The sequence below is a fragment of the Oryzias latipes genome, chromosome 11 (assembly GCF_053564925.1).
Source record: "Oryzias latipes strain Hd-rR chromosome 11, Olatipes_Hd-rR_3.1".
NCBI classification, from domain to species: domain Eukaryota; kingdom Metazoa; phylum Chordata; class Actinopteri; order Beloniformes; family Adrianichthyidae; genus Oryzias; species Oryzias latipes.
This window is the reverse complement of record NC_136247.1, coordinates 10,718,877-10,736,179: the sequence shown is the minus strand read 5'-3', so window position 1 is coordinate 10,736,179 and position 17,303 is coordinate 10,718,877. Positions and strand designations below refer to the sequence as shown.

The window sequence follows — 17,303 nt, the reverse complement described above, 5'->3', positions numbered from 1 at the left end:
GAAACGCCACCAGAGAGGTGGAGATGGGGGGGGGGGGGGTGGATACGTGTCCCCTCCTCTTCATTCACATGCATAATACACTCAGCTACCTGTTTGTGAGCTCAGTGCACGCAGAGCGCAGACTCCACTACAGCATCTCATTCATCCTTTTCCTATCTCTCCTTGTCTTCACCTCTACCATTGAGAAGCAGAAGCAGAGGACCCCCCCCCCCCCCCCCCCCCCTTCCTTCTTCAACCTGCACCCAGGTAAAGGAACGGCGCACTCACACTCCTGTTTGTGCTGATTTCATGTCTGAAGTACTGGCTTTTCTTCCTTCATGTCTTTGTTATTGCACTCGGCTGCATCATCCACAGGCTAGAGGAGGAGGTGGGGTGTGTTTGTGCTGGAAGCAGCAGAAGCTTGTAAGCGTGTGGGGAAGATTCATGCGTCGTATGTGTGAATGAAGGGGGGGGTGACTGCGCTGAAGCTAGCAGCTTGATCTGAATGGGCTGCCTGTGCTGTACATGGATGCCCCCCCCCCACCTCCCACAGCCACCACTAGTGTACTCCCAGTCACACATGGGAAGGTGTCTGTGCAGACTCCCATAGGACTCTGCTGCATCCCCGACGAGCTGTGCATCAAACTGTACTTCATGTTCTGTTTGTGGCTGACATGGAAACAGCACAGGTGACGGGCAGAGGCTGCAGGTGAGTCTGTCAAATCATGAACTCACGCCTCTGACCAACCATTTTCTCCTTTACTGGTTATTCTTGATGTAACTATCGGTGAAAACGCAGCGACACAATTTATGTTATTCTCTTCAAAGTGTTCTCTCTCCCAAAAAAAAAAAAAATCTGCCTCTTCTGGAAGGGTGGGGGCACCTCCGCCTGCCTCACTCCCTCTCTGTTTTCGGTGAGGATGCTGGAAGATAAATTTAGCCCTCCAGCTCTCCTTCCATCTGCTACCACATGGTTTAGGGCCGTAACCATAGGAACCACCGCTGGGTGCCCATTAATGTGAAAAGAGGAAATTGACAAGATTCTTTTAAAAAGCCATTTATGCATTTTTTTTATGCAAGCATGTGAGGTCTGCGATATTAATTCTGGACGTGTTTAACTGCCCCACAAACTGGCTCATAAGATGTCATTGTTCAGTTTAGGAACTTTTCCTCACCTGGTAATCTTTTCAATTCTAGGCGGTTCTATGAACAAACATAGCTGGGTTTAACTTCATGTGCAATCTGATGTCTTGTATAAATGAAGGAAAGTCAAGGTTGACCCGGTTCTGCTGGATCTAACAGCAGCATTTGACACTGTAGACCATAGTATTTTAATATGCAGGCTCCAGAACTCTGTGGGGATCCAAGGTACAGCACTGGACTGGTTTAAGTCTTACCTGGCAGAAAGAACCATGTGTGTCAGCTTGGGTGGTTTAGAATCTACCACAACTCAGGTTTCTTATAGAATTCCACAAGGATCGGTTCTAGGGCCACTCTTGTTCTCTCTGTATCTGTTACCCTTAGGGTCAGTCTTGAGGAAGCATTTCTTTTCATTTGCTCGCAGACGACAGCCAGATCTATCTGCCGTTTAAAAAAAAGATGATCTCTCCATGAAGCAGCTCCTGTCATGTCTTCAGGACATTAAGGACTGGTTGGCCCAAAGCTGTTTGAGTTTTAATGAAAATAAAACGGAAGTTTTAGTTTTTGGACCGAATGATTTTAGTGAACTTTCCCAAGTTGATTTTGGTCCCTTGACTAACTTTTTAAAAACAAATGTCTCTAATCTAGGTTTTAAACTGAACAGTCATTTTAAACTGGATCAGCAGATAAGCTCAGTGGTGAAGTCGAGCTTTTTTTACAGCTGCACATTTTGAAACCGTAATCCACGCGTTTCAAAATGGATTACTGTAATTCTCCGTATATTGGACTCAGCCAGTCGTCTCTCCCACGTCTCCAACGTGTTCAAAATGCAGCTGCCAGTCTTCTGGTTGGAAGTCGTAAGATGTTGTGTTTTAAGATGTTTTAGTGTTTCCTCATTTCTCGTGTTCAGCACTTTGAGTCGCCTGCTGTTGATTGAAAGTGCTGTATAAATGTAGATGAGTTGAGATGAGTTGAGCTGAACTGTGATTTTTTTTTTTTTTTTGGGTTAAAAACTTGGTTTATGAAGCACAAAACACTTATTTGCAAACATGCACCAGCTGATGGTGACTCACTGAGATTTTTGAGACCTGCCCAATCATTCTCTTTTAAGTGTCTAAGCACATTTTTTTCCCTAATATTGAGGCTATTTTGTTTTAGTCTTTTTTTCCCTATTTGGCCAATGTTATACTTTTATCCTCTGTTGACTTAAGTTCCCTGAGTTTTGTGAAAACAGAGTTTGTTTTTCATAGACGAGGGGAAAAAAGTGTTGGACTCACAGTGGTTGCGTTTATAAATAAACGGTAAAAAACCAGGTTACCATCACCTTTCTGCTGCTGACCTGTATTTATAAATATCATCTAAACTGGAATCATAATTTTTACCGGAGATACCATACCCAATCAGCTATGAAGCAGGCTCCTGTCAAAAGTGTGTGCATGTCCTTCTGACCTACAGTGTTTATTCGCTTTATTTTCAAAATCATTGAGACGCTTTGTGCAAGCTGTAGGGTTCCATCATCAAGTTTCATCTTGTAAATTTGCTGATACAGCAATTTAAATTTAGTCAACAGATAAAACAATAAAACTGCTGGTCATTAATGCAGAGCTCATTTTTCAATTTTAATAATTAAAAGAAATTAATCTTATTTATGGTAAATATTGAAGCTTCACAATGCAGAATAGCTTTTTTTTTTTTTTTTTTTTTTTTTTTAGGTGCGCAGCTTTACCAGTCCATTGATCCTTTAACATCAGAGATGCCACTGGCTACATCTAAATAATACACGCTCTTTGACCTAACATAACCTTTTGATCGTTCTAGTTCTAGTTCTGAAATGCAAAATAGTGTTCTTAACAGAGTTTTGCATAACGGCAAAAACCTTTCTTCATAACAGAATCAGCTTCTTTGATTGCATAAACACTTCACAACAGTGAAGTAATGCAGCTTCAGAATTCGCTGGAATTACATCAGTTGTGTAAACGGTTGAAGAGTTACGGTAGGCAAAAGAATGTCAACATTGGAGCTAAAGCTCTGGTGGGAAACCGTTAAAAAAGGTCGTGACAAACTGAAATCTGTGTTGTAACGAGCTGGCTGGACAGAAGTAGGACTGCAAGCTTCTGTCTATAAAACACTGTCTTCTTAGTGAATGACTCATTCAGGCATGAATCCGATTAAACTGCATGTTGCTGCAGCTTGTGTTGCCTTTGAATTCATTCATGCTTTGTGTTAATTGTAGTTGCAAATTGGGAATGCAGCATGCTCTCCTTGTCCTCCCAAATGGGAAAAACTGCTGTGAGGACTGAAAGTTGGTTACGGTGAACTAGATTGTTTTGTCCTGGGAAAGGAACTGCTTCTCCTGGGTGGTGTGTAAAGGACAAAATTATGACATAAACTTGTGCTTATAAACACGTTTTAATCAACTGTTTTATGGCCAGTCTGACTCACCTTTAGTTGACTTTTCCAGTTAGTGGTTGTTTAGTGCATCTTCAGGTGGGACATGCAAGAGGAGCCTCTGATGCTCCACGAAGATTTCCCAAAAAGGAGTTTTGATCTGAATGGATTTCTATAAACTTTTACACTTTTTAAATTAAGAGACAACTGTTTTCTAAAAGGATCTAAATGACACATACATCGCAAGTTAATCCAAAGATGGTTATCAACCTGCTATCAGTCATTTGGACAGATTCCAGCCGCTCTTCTGTCTTCCACCAGAGTGTGGGTGTAGAAACCAGCTGGTCAGTGCGTGGGATGTCTTATTTACTGTTTCAGTGTGTTGGCACAAAATGACATTGGGATTTTTTTCCATTTCTATTACAGAGAAACTTGTAGGGGGAAAAAATCTTTTTAGCACATGTGGTTTGAGCCTTCAAATGATCTAAAATCACAGTTTTTGAATGGATCAGAATGCTTTGGGTTGAAGCATTGCCAACTTCCGAAGTCTCTGTCTCAAAAATCATCTTAGTGGGACTCATTATGCAAAGGAAAGCTCCAGTGCCATAAAGCATGAAAGCTAGAAATGAGAAAATGCTGTTTACTCCAAAACATCATTACAGACTAGTGCATCAACATTAAGCAGTGTAATAATGATGTTTTTTTTTTAAGAATCTCAGTGTTGTTCTTCATCCTGACATTTTTTTAATTCAATATTAAAAAATGTTCCTTGAGCATCTTTTACTTTTTCCTCTGCTTATCATCTCTGGAATCTGAAGTCAGTTAAATTTGTAAAATGATGCACAATATCTGCACAGGATTGGTTCTGGCAGATAATGCCATCCAAAAGTATTTATAGATACAAACAAGATAAACATTTTAGTCGGTAAGTCTCGCCAGTTAAGCTCTGTCTTGACCCCCACAATGACCAGACAAACAACTTAAATCAAATGCAATACATTACAATACAAAGAAGTGTATCGCATCATAACAACAGGCAAGAAACCCACTGTTTGAAGTTATTGGGGAATAAATTGTAATTTACCAACAATTTTATAAATAATTCTAAAATAAGAAAGAAACTGAATCTAAAAAAAGAATAGAATTGATGAAAGATCAGTTATCAGTATTTGCCAACGCATATGTTAGCAAAAATCTTTTATTGTGCATCTATAATATGTAATTATGCACTACCCAACAAAAAAAGGTTGAAATCATTGATGAACTGCTGAGAAATCTTCAAGAACTATATTTCAACTATGTTGTAATAGAAAAGCACAAAGATTCTGTGTCTTGCAGCTAAAGCTGTCCCAAAAAAGGTATTGCATAAACCATTCTATTTTAAAATATCTGCAGTCAGAGTAAAGGAAGCGATGGATGTTATTATTATGTGAGAGGTAAAGCATATGTATCCATAATTGTCTAAAATAAAGGTCTCTTATTTCAAAACCTTTGTTTGTTTTCCCGTTTAAGAGTTTATTTTCTTTTTTTCTTTACAGATCTTTATCATGAAAGGAAAGAGGAATCATAACTTCAAATGATCCAGAGGATCAGCATCATGTCTGGCATTAGGATTTGCAAAGTTCTTCACAATGGGAAACTTTATCCCAGCACTCCTGAGGACTATTACTGCATCCAACTGCTCAATATTACTAAAATTATTTGCAGTTAAGCAATAATTTTGGCAATACAAAGCCTGAAGTGACAAAAGAGGAGGTTTTGATGGAATTCACCAATGGTAAACCAAGTTGATGTTTTTTCTGTAGTCTTGTAGCCGGATTTAGGCAGATTCTACACATTTGTCTACCTAAGGCAGTCATATGCTTTATGGAGGCCTCGCCTAGTCCCCTAACTACTGGGGAGCTGTCCGGATGTCAAGAGCATTGTCAGCCAGAGTCTCCTCAGCGTGGCCAAAAGGCAGAGTCTCCCTCCCAGCACCAGGAGGAGGAGCACAACATTGTCCCAAAGCCCCATGGTGAACCACATCTACCCAAACAATCCAAAAGACAAAATCCTGAGCATAAGCGCCTCAGGCATCAGCAGCAGGTCGTTGACCCGGATGCTGTGCTGGAAAACAAAGAGGCATGGCCAACATCAAAAGAGCAAATGCATTCCAGTTTGTCTCCAGTTGACCTACCTTCATTGGTGGATATTCCTAACCAGTCTAAATCTAAAACCCAAGAGGACAACCCAAAACAAAAGCGGGAGCGTAAACCTCAGAGACCAGGCAAATATGTTTGCACGTACTGTGGCCGTGCATGTGCAAAGCCCAGTGTGTTGCAGAAGCACATCCGCTCCCACACAGGTGAAAGACCCTATCCCTGTGTCCCATGCGGCTTCTCTTTTAAGACTAAAAGTAATCTGTACAAACATCGCAAATCTCATACTCACAAGGTCAAGGCAGGTCTGACACTTGGGAAGCCAAAATCTTTTGAAGAACATGTCACAGAGTCAGAGGATGAAACACGACAGCTATCATCGAGACTGGCAGATAGACAGAGGACAATAAGCTCACTGAAGAGCTATGAAACAGAAGGGGGAAAAAATTGCACTGGAGGAAACAACGACTCCTATGCAGTGAAAAAGAGACTAGCCCTGCGTCTCAGTCGAGGTAAACATGCACCTCAGGAGTCATCTGATGATAAGACTTCTTCTCTATCATTAGGGAGTAAAGGCAGTACAGAATCTGGTTATTTTTCTCTGTCCGAAAGTACAGACCAGTCACTTGATAATTCCCAGAACACAAGTGCCAAAAGTTATGCAGAGATCATCCTTGGTAAATATGGGCGCCTCGGACATCTGGAGAAGCTGTCCCGTCATCATAACCAGCATCCCTCTGGTCAGGAGGACAAAAACACTTCTTTTACTGTACCCAAGAAACACGTCATAGACCATATCACAAAACTAATCACAATCAATGAGGCAGTGGTTGACACTAGCAAACTTGACAGTGTAAAACCAAGAAGATTCTCTCTCTCTAGAAAAAGCAGCTCGGAGTCTCGAAAAGGTTCAAGTATCAAAGAATCTCTTGTTGTCAGCCCCAAAACTGGAGATTTGGGGTACAAAAATACTGGCTCCATCAGCATGGGAGTTCCATGTGAAAGATTCCATAATTCATCTCAAAATTTGGAGCAATCTGGTAAACAAATATCCACTGCCTCTCTGGTAAGAAGTCACTCAATGCCATCTGCCCCGAGTTCCTATGATGCCTCCAGTGGCAACTCCTTCAAATTTCGTCCAAGTCAGTCCTTTGATGGACCTCGAGCTTCAGAAACACAGATGTCCCGCTATGGAACGCTAAGACGGCAGGCAGCTGTTGAAATCCCTCTCGGTGCTGAGCCTACTAAAGAGGAGTTTGAGGTTTCTCGTGCATTTTACCCCAGCAGCATAACCTGTCTTCCCGACCACAAGCGATGCCGGCCTCAGCCGTATGAGTGTGAAGCATGTGGTGTTGGATGCAAGGATTGGGAAGGTTACAAGAAACACAAGCAGAGCTTGTGCCTTGCTCTTCATCCTCAAAATGAGTTAGTAAATAGTCAAATGGACTGTTCACAGAAAGGCAACAATGCAGTGAGAACAGGAACTCCAACAGTCCGCAAAAGAAGGAAAGAGGAGAGTTTTGACTTTGAGGACCCTTCATCACCTTCTTTACCATCCTCCACCGTCTTGTCAGAGCAGTGTCAAATTGAAACTGGGGTGTCTCACAAAACCCCCAGGGGGCCTGCAATACAAACTTGTTCGGTAATTCAACACACTAGTACATTTGAAAAACAAGAATTATCATCACATGAGACTCCAAGTTTGGATATAACAAAAAACATCTCCACCTCTCCACATCAAGAATATCAGCCTTTGCCTAAAAAGCAACCACACCATCAGTCAAAGCTTTCCGTCAGAAAGCTGGTTCGTCAAAACAACGTACGGGTTCCAGAAATCTTAGTGACCGAGGATTTCAACAGCCCAGAAGCCTCAAATGAGGCATCCAATACATACAATCTAGAGAAACTTGATGAGTTTCAATGGCCGCAAAGGAGTCCTTCTCTGTCACAGCTTCCTATTGAAAAGCTTCCACCCAAGAAGAAGCGCTTGCGTCTTGCTGAGGTTGCCCAGTCTTCAGGAGAGTCTAGCTTCGACTCAATATCTTTGCCCCATACCCCTAGTCAGGATAGTAGTGCATCATATGCATCAAGTCGCTCCACCTCATTTGAAGAACCTAATAGGCCTGAAATGGAGACTGCTGCAACAACGCCCTCAAGAAGATCACGAGGCCCTCACATGTTAGCAGTACCTGGGGTGCATCACCACAGGGAGATGAGGCGCTCTGCATCTGAGCAGGCGCCTCATGACGCACAACCAAGTATCCTGATCGCTGAGAGCCGTAGTAAGTCTTTTGACCACAGTTGTTTGTCTCCTGAGCGCTCTGCAGCTGGCTGGAAGGAAAGAACAAAGTGTCTTCTTATGAGACATGCAACTATTAAGGATCCAGATGAGGAAGAGGGTGAGGTTAGCCATAACCTTGAACACATCAGTACTGGCAAATCTTCTCAGGCAAACCCAACATCTGCAATTGGCAGCAGGTCATTCTCTAACTCCACTTCAGAAGCAAAACCCTTGGATAGTGTATCAATGTTCCCTGAATGGAAATTGGATCAAAATGTTCCAGCTTGTGGTGGCCCAAATCTTTTAGTGACCCATGAGCCATCTGTGGATGTAAAAAAGGAAAACTCTTGCATCCATCCAGACCAGCTTCCTCCCCAAGTATCACATCCCAACTCTTCATGTGGGCTGTCAGGAGCAGCTAGAGCTCATTATCTCCATTCGTCTACAGGTCTTAGGCTAGAGATTCCTGCAAGGCAGGACTATTCAGAAATTAGGACTGCTCAAATCAACAACCACCACTCTGGTCCTCACATCATTTCCAGCTTGGAGCTACTAAGGCCATCCACATCTACAACAGTAGCAGTGCGCCTCCAAACAAACACCCTCATCCCAGCATGTGCCATTTACACTACACTGTCTCGAGCCATGTCCCCAAGACCCCAGGAGGCTGTTGATGCTGTCTCACCCACTTTAGGCGTTTCACCAACTGAATCCAGAAGCACAGGGATGATGAGCCCAGATCTCCAACAGTGGCCTGACAATGGACTAAGGTTATCTGTTTCTGGGGGCAATAAGCGCATGCTTTCCCCATCCAGCAGTATAGAGCTCCACCCTGACTCCCAACAGCAGCAGAAAAGAGTGAAAGAGGAAGACAAGAGTGGGGAGCAATGCACTGGCATGGGAGCCTCTCACCTCAGCAGTCAGGAGCTTAAACAAGAGAATCCTCTGTGTTTACCAGACGTCTGTATGCCAAGGTCACCTGATGACTCTTCATTCCCCAGTTTGTTGTCCAACACTTGTAACAGCTGGTGCTATCTGAACTACACCAAACCAAATCCTTCTGCTCTAGACGAGCAAAAGCCCTCAGTGTATTCATCATGGTCTACTAGCAGCTACAACCCCAACCCTCCTGGACTCTCCAGCAGGACAGCGCTCTCCCTTCTGCACTGTAAACAGCGGCTAAGCCCCTCCATTTACACCACATCCCCCATGTCTGTCAGAACGACCGAGACAACAGAGCAAGATGACAACAAAAGGCCCTGCACCACTGAGGTAACAACACCAACCACACAGACTGCAGTTGGTCCTGTTTAAGTACTCAAACATTATGTACAATACCTAAAAATGTGTAAGAAGGGACATAAAGATAAAGATTTTTAGGTTTTTAAAATTTTTAAAATCACTTATAACGAGGATAAAAAAAGTGTAACATTTTGAAAATCACAAAAGTGAGAAAGATTAGAAGAACAAGCAGGAACATCTTAAAAGATCTTAATGTTTTGATACCAGACTGTTTGAAATGACTGAAAGGATGAAGTTTAAATATGCCAAAGTTAGTCGGAATTTTTCACACAACTACAAAATGTTTTATATATGCTTATAAGGCTATTATTCTCTAAGCCTGTATTGTAATGCTAATCTGAATAATGGAAACTGGATTTTAATGTCCACCAGGAACTATATCATCCTTCTGCTGAAGCAGAGTTGGTGAATTTGTTTGTTATTTACGAGTTTAGGTCTTCAACTCCTGCTGTAGAGACCATGAGGACCCAGAGATGGGACGTCCATCCCCAGAAAAAAACTGGTCAAAACAAACAGAGGGGGAAGAGGAGAAGAGCCAAGAGGAAGAAGTCCAGTCATGCTTCAGAAAAACACCCACACAAATGTGGGTCTCTCAGAAAGGGTAAATCTCTACACTCCTGAGCCAGGAAACATTAGTCAAACCACTTCTTTTTTTTTAGAGTTTACATTAAGCAGTGTATTAACTTCTGGAGCATTTCACTGCACATCATGTCAGATATATATCCCTTATGATGACTTTTAGGGATGTTCCAACTTCAGGGAGTATTGGGTCAGTGATGATACGAGTGTTAAGTGTAAAGCCCAAAACAAACCAATGTTTAACTTGAACAATGGTTTTGCCCAATTTATACATGTCTTTGGCACTGACATATTTTTAGTAGTATTGTCTTATTCACACTCAATTAGTGTGAATAAGACACTTGATGTTATATTCTCTGTCTCGTGCTCTACATTAGGGTTGGGCGATGTCCCCTAAATTGGCCGTTGACGATGTTTGCTGTCAACCATCGGGATGGACGATGACATCGTCGGGGGGGGGGGGGCTATTTTTACATTTTTCGTTTTTATACAACTGCTATTCGTTATTTAACTTTTTAAATTTTATTTCCCAACTAATGACTAATCCGCGATGATCCAGTATAAACTGAGGGAAGTGACTTTAACAAAAAGAGTAACAAACAAAATAGAAAAGAAGTAGTCCGCTCCTGCACTTAACTAGTGAAGTGGACTGGCGGAACGCGGACTTCCAGCTTTGTGTTTGATGGGAAGGGAGGGGGGGTGCTTTGTTACATGAGCGGTATGTGTGGGAGATTTAAGACTGCGATCCGTCCCGCACCTCTAGGGGTACGAGGCTACGAGCTACCGAACTCAGAACCGGGTCTAAAAGTGTGTCTGAGCACAGCTCGGATCGTCAGCAGACACACAGGGGTTTGAGCTTCAAAGCAGAAATGTCGCTCAGTCCTTAGAAAACATTCAAACAATCACGTGGATTTGTGTTTCCAGTTGTGTCCCGACTAAATAAAGGCTGATGTTATTCCCACATGTTTACGTGCAGCGCCACCCAAAGCTAATGTTGTTAACCCGTGTTAGCATACTGCTAATCCTGGCTTCTTTCCGGCTCCGTCCAGAAAAAGCACTGACCACACGGATTAAAATTCAAATGATGAGCGAACAGGTGTTTCATAATAACCGTAACATTATTAAAAGCACGTTTAGAAGATCGTCTCGTATATTACCGAGCTGGCATGTCAATGTATATAGCCGCTCGGCGCTGTTTAACATCGTTTTGTATTGAATTGTTACATTCAATAAAGTTTTAAAAAAAAAAGCCGCTCGGCGGAATTTTCCCCCCCTTCCGGTTTTCAAACCCTACTGCGCATGTGGGAATGATTTATTCCGACTGAAAGTGTGACCTTAGTGAACGTTTTTATATTCTGAAAACATTTTTCTGGGCCCATGTACACGGTTGGACTCTAATCCGACCATTGATCCCATCAAGATATTTTGTAAATGTAACCGCAGCTTATGGTGTCGACTCGCAACGTGGCGGGGACGTGGCATCACGATGGTGTCTCTCCATCGGGATGTCAGTCACCCATCACGATGGACGATGATATCGTCCATCGGCACAACCCTACTCTACATACAAAACGGGTGTTTGCTGATTTTTGCGCTGCAATTTCGACCAATTGAACTTTTGACTGTTGAAGTTAGAATGTTTACCTTTTTCAATTAATTTTAATGCGAATGAAATACAGACCAACTTGTTTGTGTAACAAGTCCCCCAGTGGTTATCAGGTGAGCTGAACTGGCTCCAGGTACGTTCATTTTCAGGGCAGGCTTTGTTAACATACTTTGGCAGACCCAGCTACAGCAGTAAAGGCCATGCTGCCATTTAGTGCTTGACAGTGCAAACATGCAAAGCAAACAACATCAAACACAAATTGAGCCAAACAGCAGAGGAAGTCATGCTCCATCTTTTTCTAAAGTTACTACAAAAGCAGAGAAACGAGTGCCTCTGGAGAGGTGAACTATTAGGGTTACCAAGTGTCACTTGGACAACATTCCCTCACGTTAGAGGTTTTCAGTTTTGATGCCCGTCTAAAATAGACAAAGCGATCGTACACCATAGAGAGCAGGTGTCCTCTTCTGCTGCATTGATTGTTTGTGCATAAATGTTTGTGGGTGGCTCATGTTGACACTTCCTGAAAAAGTGAGTCAGCCTCTTGGCTGCGAACTCGCACTTCTCTATGTCTGTTCAGGCTCAAACAGAGGCAACTGTGCTGGTAAAAGCTGCTCTTTTTTTCTTAGTCAGGGAGGAGGATGCTCATAGCACCAAGAATGATATTTTGAATTGATGTTACATGAAAAGTTACCTCACAAGCTTGAGTATAAAGTGTGCTCCCTTTTCACTAAGCAGAGCTTTTTTCTAAAATTGTAAAAGCCATGTGTGAGACATACTGAGCTTACCCAGCCTCAAGTGGAAATAGCAGAAGAAACAGTCCACAAAAATCCCAAACAGTGTTTGTTCTGAAAGTGTGTTCGTTTGGTGTTTTTTCACCTGCGTTTGGACCAGCAGCTGCTCCTCTCCTGGGTTTCCCTCCTATCTGGTCTGTTTTTACTGGCTGCGTGCTGGGCGCTCCCTTGTTTGGGCTTCCCGGTGGCGTGTGCTCTGAAGTGGTTGTGAGATGGTGGGAGGTGGGAACAGGAGGAGGTCAGATTTTGGCTGATGAAAGGTGCTCCGTTGTAGCTCAAGGGGGTGCCTCTCTAAGGGACCTTTCGTATGTAAGCAGGGTTAGAGCCCTAGCCGCCGCTGCAGTGACAGCCAAACAGCCAACACAGTCCCACTACACAAACACAGCTCTGAATGTGGGCTTACAGGTGCTGAAGTGGCTGCAGGCGCTTTGACAGCTCCTGTAACTCTCTTATTGATCGCTGCCGTCGCCCTGAGAGAAGCAAATCAATCGTGCAAACCTCTGTCCGTATTTACATTTACAGATCAAATACCCTGAGTTGTGCTGTGAACGCTGCAGACAGATGTCGATGTGAAGACCTCTGCAAGGAGGCTGCTGGGGCCCCCACAGATCCTCCGCCATGTGACTGGAACCCCTCCTGCAGCTCTTTAGCAGCCAGAGGTGAGAAAATGAGGAAGTTGCAAGAAGGTATAAAGTTTGAGACAGAGATGAACTCAATTTTGTCCGCGGCTTCTTTCGGACATGCCGCCACATCTGAACATTTGTTTGAGTCACAGAGTAACAACTAGTAGGTTGGGTAAAAGTCAATGAGGTGGGTATGAGTGAACACAAGAGGGAAAGTTGAATGGTGTCATCCAACCGCAGCAGCTTTACATACACTAAAGGTCTTTTTTTTCATTTATTGTGCCTTTTTCTGTTGGTTCACCATGAGCTCTTTTCCAGCGAGCCTTGGGCAGAATGAAGAAGAAAACATCCGCTGTGCTGTGGACACTTGTAAAGGTACACTATTTGTCTTTAAACTGTCTCTGCATTTCTGTTACAAGTGCTGCCTCACAGGAACCAGCAAAGTTACACTAGTCAGAATTCTAGGTTTTATCTTTATATATTATTTTTTTATATGCTTTTTATGTTTTATAGCAAGCATTGCCTCTCAAATATCATAGTTCATCATAATCCTGCAAGTTACATGCCTCTAAAGCAAGTGCTAACTTCTTTGCAAGCAGTAACTTAATCCAGGTCAGTTTCCCATGTAGCCATTGGGGTTCCATAAGCGTTCCAGTTCATCAATGAGTTGGAAAAATGGCAAGTCACCAGATGCAGTACCAGCTTTGAGCACTGGGGTCAGGGAAACTGATTGCTCCTCAAATACTAAATTCCTCAAACTTCTTTCTAATTCACTTTGAAACTAGCAAAACTTCATTAAGTTTGAATCATGGATTATTTTGTTTACATTTTTTTGAATTTCAAAGTTTATATATATATGACAAATTTGATCTCAACTTTGTTCCAGTCGTTTCTCGAGTCCCATCAGCAAATCCAGACCAACAGAAGGATGATCGGAGCTCTGACCTGAGGAACCATGCAGCTCACAGAGGTGATGAGGATGTCAGACTCAAGTCCAGCTCTCAAGACGAAGATCACGATGAACCTCATCCAGGAGACCAGCCAACAGAGTCGGCGTGTGGCTCCTCTTCCTCCTCCCCCCTCGTCCACAAGGAACCGTGGCAGAGGAGCTCAGCCAGTGCCAGGAGGGCCCTGTTTGCCCGCCGGCGCCTCGATGCCTCTGCGTCACAAACTTCTCACTTTCAAACCCAGAATCCACAGAGGGGGTTGTCTCCACCCCATACCCCCTCACCCAAACCTTCACAGCCCCCCTCCCCTCCTGCATCCCTCCCTTCAGGCTTCCATCAGACACCAGGCTCTCCAGCCAGAGGCCCTCCTTCAAACCAGATCCAGGGACCTTCAGACCCTCAGTATGGAGCCTGTCCTCGACCGAGGGAGCACCCGTCTGCATCAACTCAGGTGGGGCCTCAACCTCAGAGTCAACAGGCAAATATAGACGCATGAGCTGAAACCAAAGCTGCAGGTTTATCGGAAAGGAAGAGCCTCTTTTGTGTTTTTCATCAGTCAAACCTGCACCTTTCAGCTGAAATGAGGATCACGAAACCCACGATCCCCAAAAAACACCCAAACTCAGACCCCCCAGTCCAGAAGACAGCATGTTTGAACTCATCCTGTTGACAAAACTCTGCAAAATTGAAATATTTCTCATTTTAAACTGCAAGACATGCTAACTAACTGAAAGAATCTTAAATGCACTGGTATTTTTATGTGCTTAAAATTTAGCTGGTTTGTTTGCTTATTGCATCAATATTTGTTGTCATATAAGGAGAATTCAGTTAATTTGGCTTAACATTAAACTAAACTGATTTGTAAAACTCAAAGTTTTTGCAGTGAAAGAAATTTTCTCCTTCCTCATATGCTGCCCTCCCCATTGTCAGTTTTTTTACGTCGCATGTCTCTTTGTTGTTTCAGTTGAGGGACGACGCCAGTCTGGCCCACATCACTGTACAGCCGCCGCGGCTACGAGGCGCCATCAACCTCCTGAGCCACCTCCCTCTGCACTCACAGCAGTCCAGCAGGACGCTGAGCCTCCTGATACCGATCGGGGGGATTCACATGATTCAGCCCAGGTCTACCCTCCCTCTGTACAGCCTGAGGGGCAGCAGCAGAGCCCCCACGCCCTTGTGTGACTCTCCAAAGGAGACGCAACAGGCCGTCCTGAGAGAGGCGTCTCCCAGCAGCAGAACTGCTCCCCCAAGCCCCGACTCATCCCACTTTGACACCAGAACTGTGAGACTGGCTGAGACTCCCCAAGGGCAAAAACAGACCCCCCCCTGTCAAACGCAGCTTTGATGGGAGGAGGAATTTGGAGGGACAGTGCAACAAGCTGGAAGGCTGGGACAAGGGAGAGCATCTTCATCTGTGGTTGAGGAAAAAACGAGCGGCATCACATGGAATATAGTAACAGTGGGGCGAGGACGCATTTGTCCTTCACAGATTCTGCAATTTTCCCCACATAAAAAAATGGATGTGAGAGATCTGTAATGTTCAGCATAGATAGCTACACTTCAACTATAGAGACAGAATGTAAAAATGTAGTATGTAAGAATGTAAGAATTTAGTATTTGGTCATAACAAATTTTCACCTAAATACTTTGTAATTTCATCCTGGTGAACAACAACAGAGGTCAAAGGTTTCCTGCAGATCCTTTAGCAGGTTTGTACCATAGCTGCTGTGTTGGTCCATTCTTCCATACAGATCTGCTCAAAAGCTTTGATGTTATAAGGCTGTCAACTTTCTCTACAAACTCTCTTTCAGATTGAGGTCCAAATGGATTGAGGCTGGCTAGATCATTCCCTAACATTTAAATGCTTTTTACGTAGCCACCTCTTTGTTGCCTGGGAGATCTGTTTGGCATTTTAGTCTAAAATCTCCCCATACATGACGGCATTTCCCTTTTTGGTTTCATCTGATCACATGACAAAGTCCCATTCCTCCTCTAGATCATTCAGATGGTTTCTGGCAAACTTTAGACCGGTCTAGACGTGTGCTGGCATCGGCAGGGGGACTTTTGGAGCCCCACAGGATTTTAATCAATGATAGTATTGTATGGTATCATAGTAATCTTTGTTACTGTGGACCCAGCTCTCTTCGGGTGATTGACCAGTTCCCCTGTGCAGTTTTGTTTCATCACCTGTAGCAGGTGAGATCACACGTAGAGCTCCAGGTGGAGGGAGATTGTCAGTGATCATCTATTTCTTCAGTCTTCTAACAACAGTTGAGCTCTTCTCATCAAGCTGCTTGCTTATTGTAGATTAGTTCATCCCAGTCTTGTTCAGGTGTCAGTCTTTGGTGTCTTTTGACAGCTCTTTGGTCTTCGTGATGGTGAAGAGGTTGCATTCTGACAGGTGTCTTTTATGCCGATAACCAACTCAAACAGGTGTCATTAATACAGGTAACAAGTGGAGGATAGATGAACGGCTTAAAGAAGAAGCAACAGGTCTGTGAGGGACAGAATTTTTGATAGTTTGGAGTTAATAAATACCTATTTTCTGTCTCAATATACAAATTAATTATTTAAAAACCAGAAAATACGATTTCCTGGATTCTTGTTTTATATTCTGCCTCTCACAATTGAAGTGCACCTGTGCTGAACATGGAAGACCCCTCCCATTTTTTTAAGTGGGACAACTTGCTGAATCAGTGCCTGACGAGGCCCCACTGCATTATAAAGTATGGCACTATGTTAGATATGCAGTATGTTTTGTAAATCTTTTCTACCCTCCTATTTGATGTCATAGGTGTTCATTTATTTATGTGCTAATATGCAAATTCTGTACTATATGCAAGAGCAGCTGAAATGAAAAGTTTCCCCCCAGTTGACAGCTCTGATGTACTATTGCTGTGTTATTGTTGTACTACTACCAAATGGTTAAAAGTACAACAAATATTTATTCACCCAAACAGTATTTTAAAGTGCAATTGAATGTCAGGATTGTGGTTGAAATGTCCTTCTTGAAGCTGTGACTCTTCTTCTTATTTATCCGACTTTAGTTGTTGTCGTCTTTGTGTTTGGGCAGCAGGGTCACCATCAGAAACATTGGAAGTGCACTGACAGACAAACACACACCTGTGTTGTTTTTTATTTAATGATACAATCACTCTCACATTCACATGTTTACCATTAAACTGATCATTTTTACAGATTTATATCAAAACTTTGCCACATTTGTCCTTTTTTAAATAGACTTTTTGTCCTCGACAGTGAAACAGGGACATGCCAAGTGTGCTTTGTGTCCACAAGGTGGAGGCAGAGGTTTGTTCTGGCTGCTACCACAGAATTGAAAAGCAGAACATTTATTTATAAATGTTTAGAGTTCTGATTTTAAATACTAATAAAAAAAAGATTTAGAGAGGCAGAAGCAAGATTTTTATTTTTTGTTCAAATCTGATTTGACTTTAGAAATAAATTACCCAAAAATCAACTGTACCAAATCATACTCTCTTTTTTAGTTAGTAGTTCTAAATTATTATCA

The 17,303-nt window shown here is 42.9% G+C and overlaps 1 protein-coding gene across 2 annotated transcripts in view; it reads left to right on the top strand.

Annotated features, from left to right (window-relative positions):
* The window catches only part of hivep3a (HIVEP zinc finger 3a), a 30,009-nt gene extending 13,024 nt beyond the window's left edge, over nucleotides 1-16,985 (top strand). Inside the window, exons 1-7 of one of the 2 annotated variants that reach the window (XM_023960001.2) lie at nucleotides 104-246; nucleotides 5,046-9,198; nucleotides 9,663-9,829; nucleotides 12,727-12,863; nucleotides 13,146-13,202; nucleotides 13,714-14,225; nucleotides 14,739-16,985. In XM_023960001.2, coding sequence (XP_023815769.1) covers nucleotides 5,374-9,198; nucleotides 9,663-9,829; nucleotides 12,727-12,863; nucleotides 13,146-13,202; nucleotides 13,714-14,225; nucleotides 14,739-15,119 — 5,079 coding nt within the window. In that variant the 5' untranslated portion in view covers nucleotides 104-246; nucleotides 5,046-5,373 and the 3' untranslated portion in view covers nucleotides 15,120-16,985. Of the gene's footprint in view, nucleotides 1-103; nucleotides 247-5,045; nucleotides 9,199-9,662; nucleotides 9,830-12,726; nucleotides 12,864-13,145; nucleotides 13,203-13,713; nucleotides 14,226-14,738 lie in introns of those variants that run through there. The other variant, XM_011481077.4, reaches the window with a different exon arrangement.
* The last annotated feature ends 318 nt before the right edge of the window (nucleotides 16,986-17,303 follow it).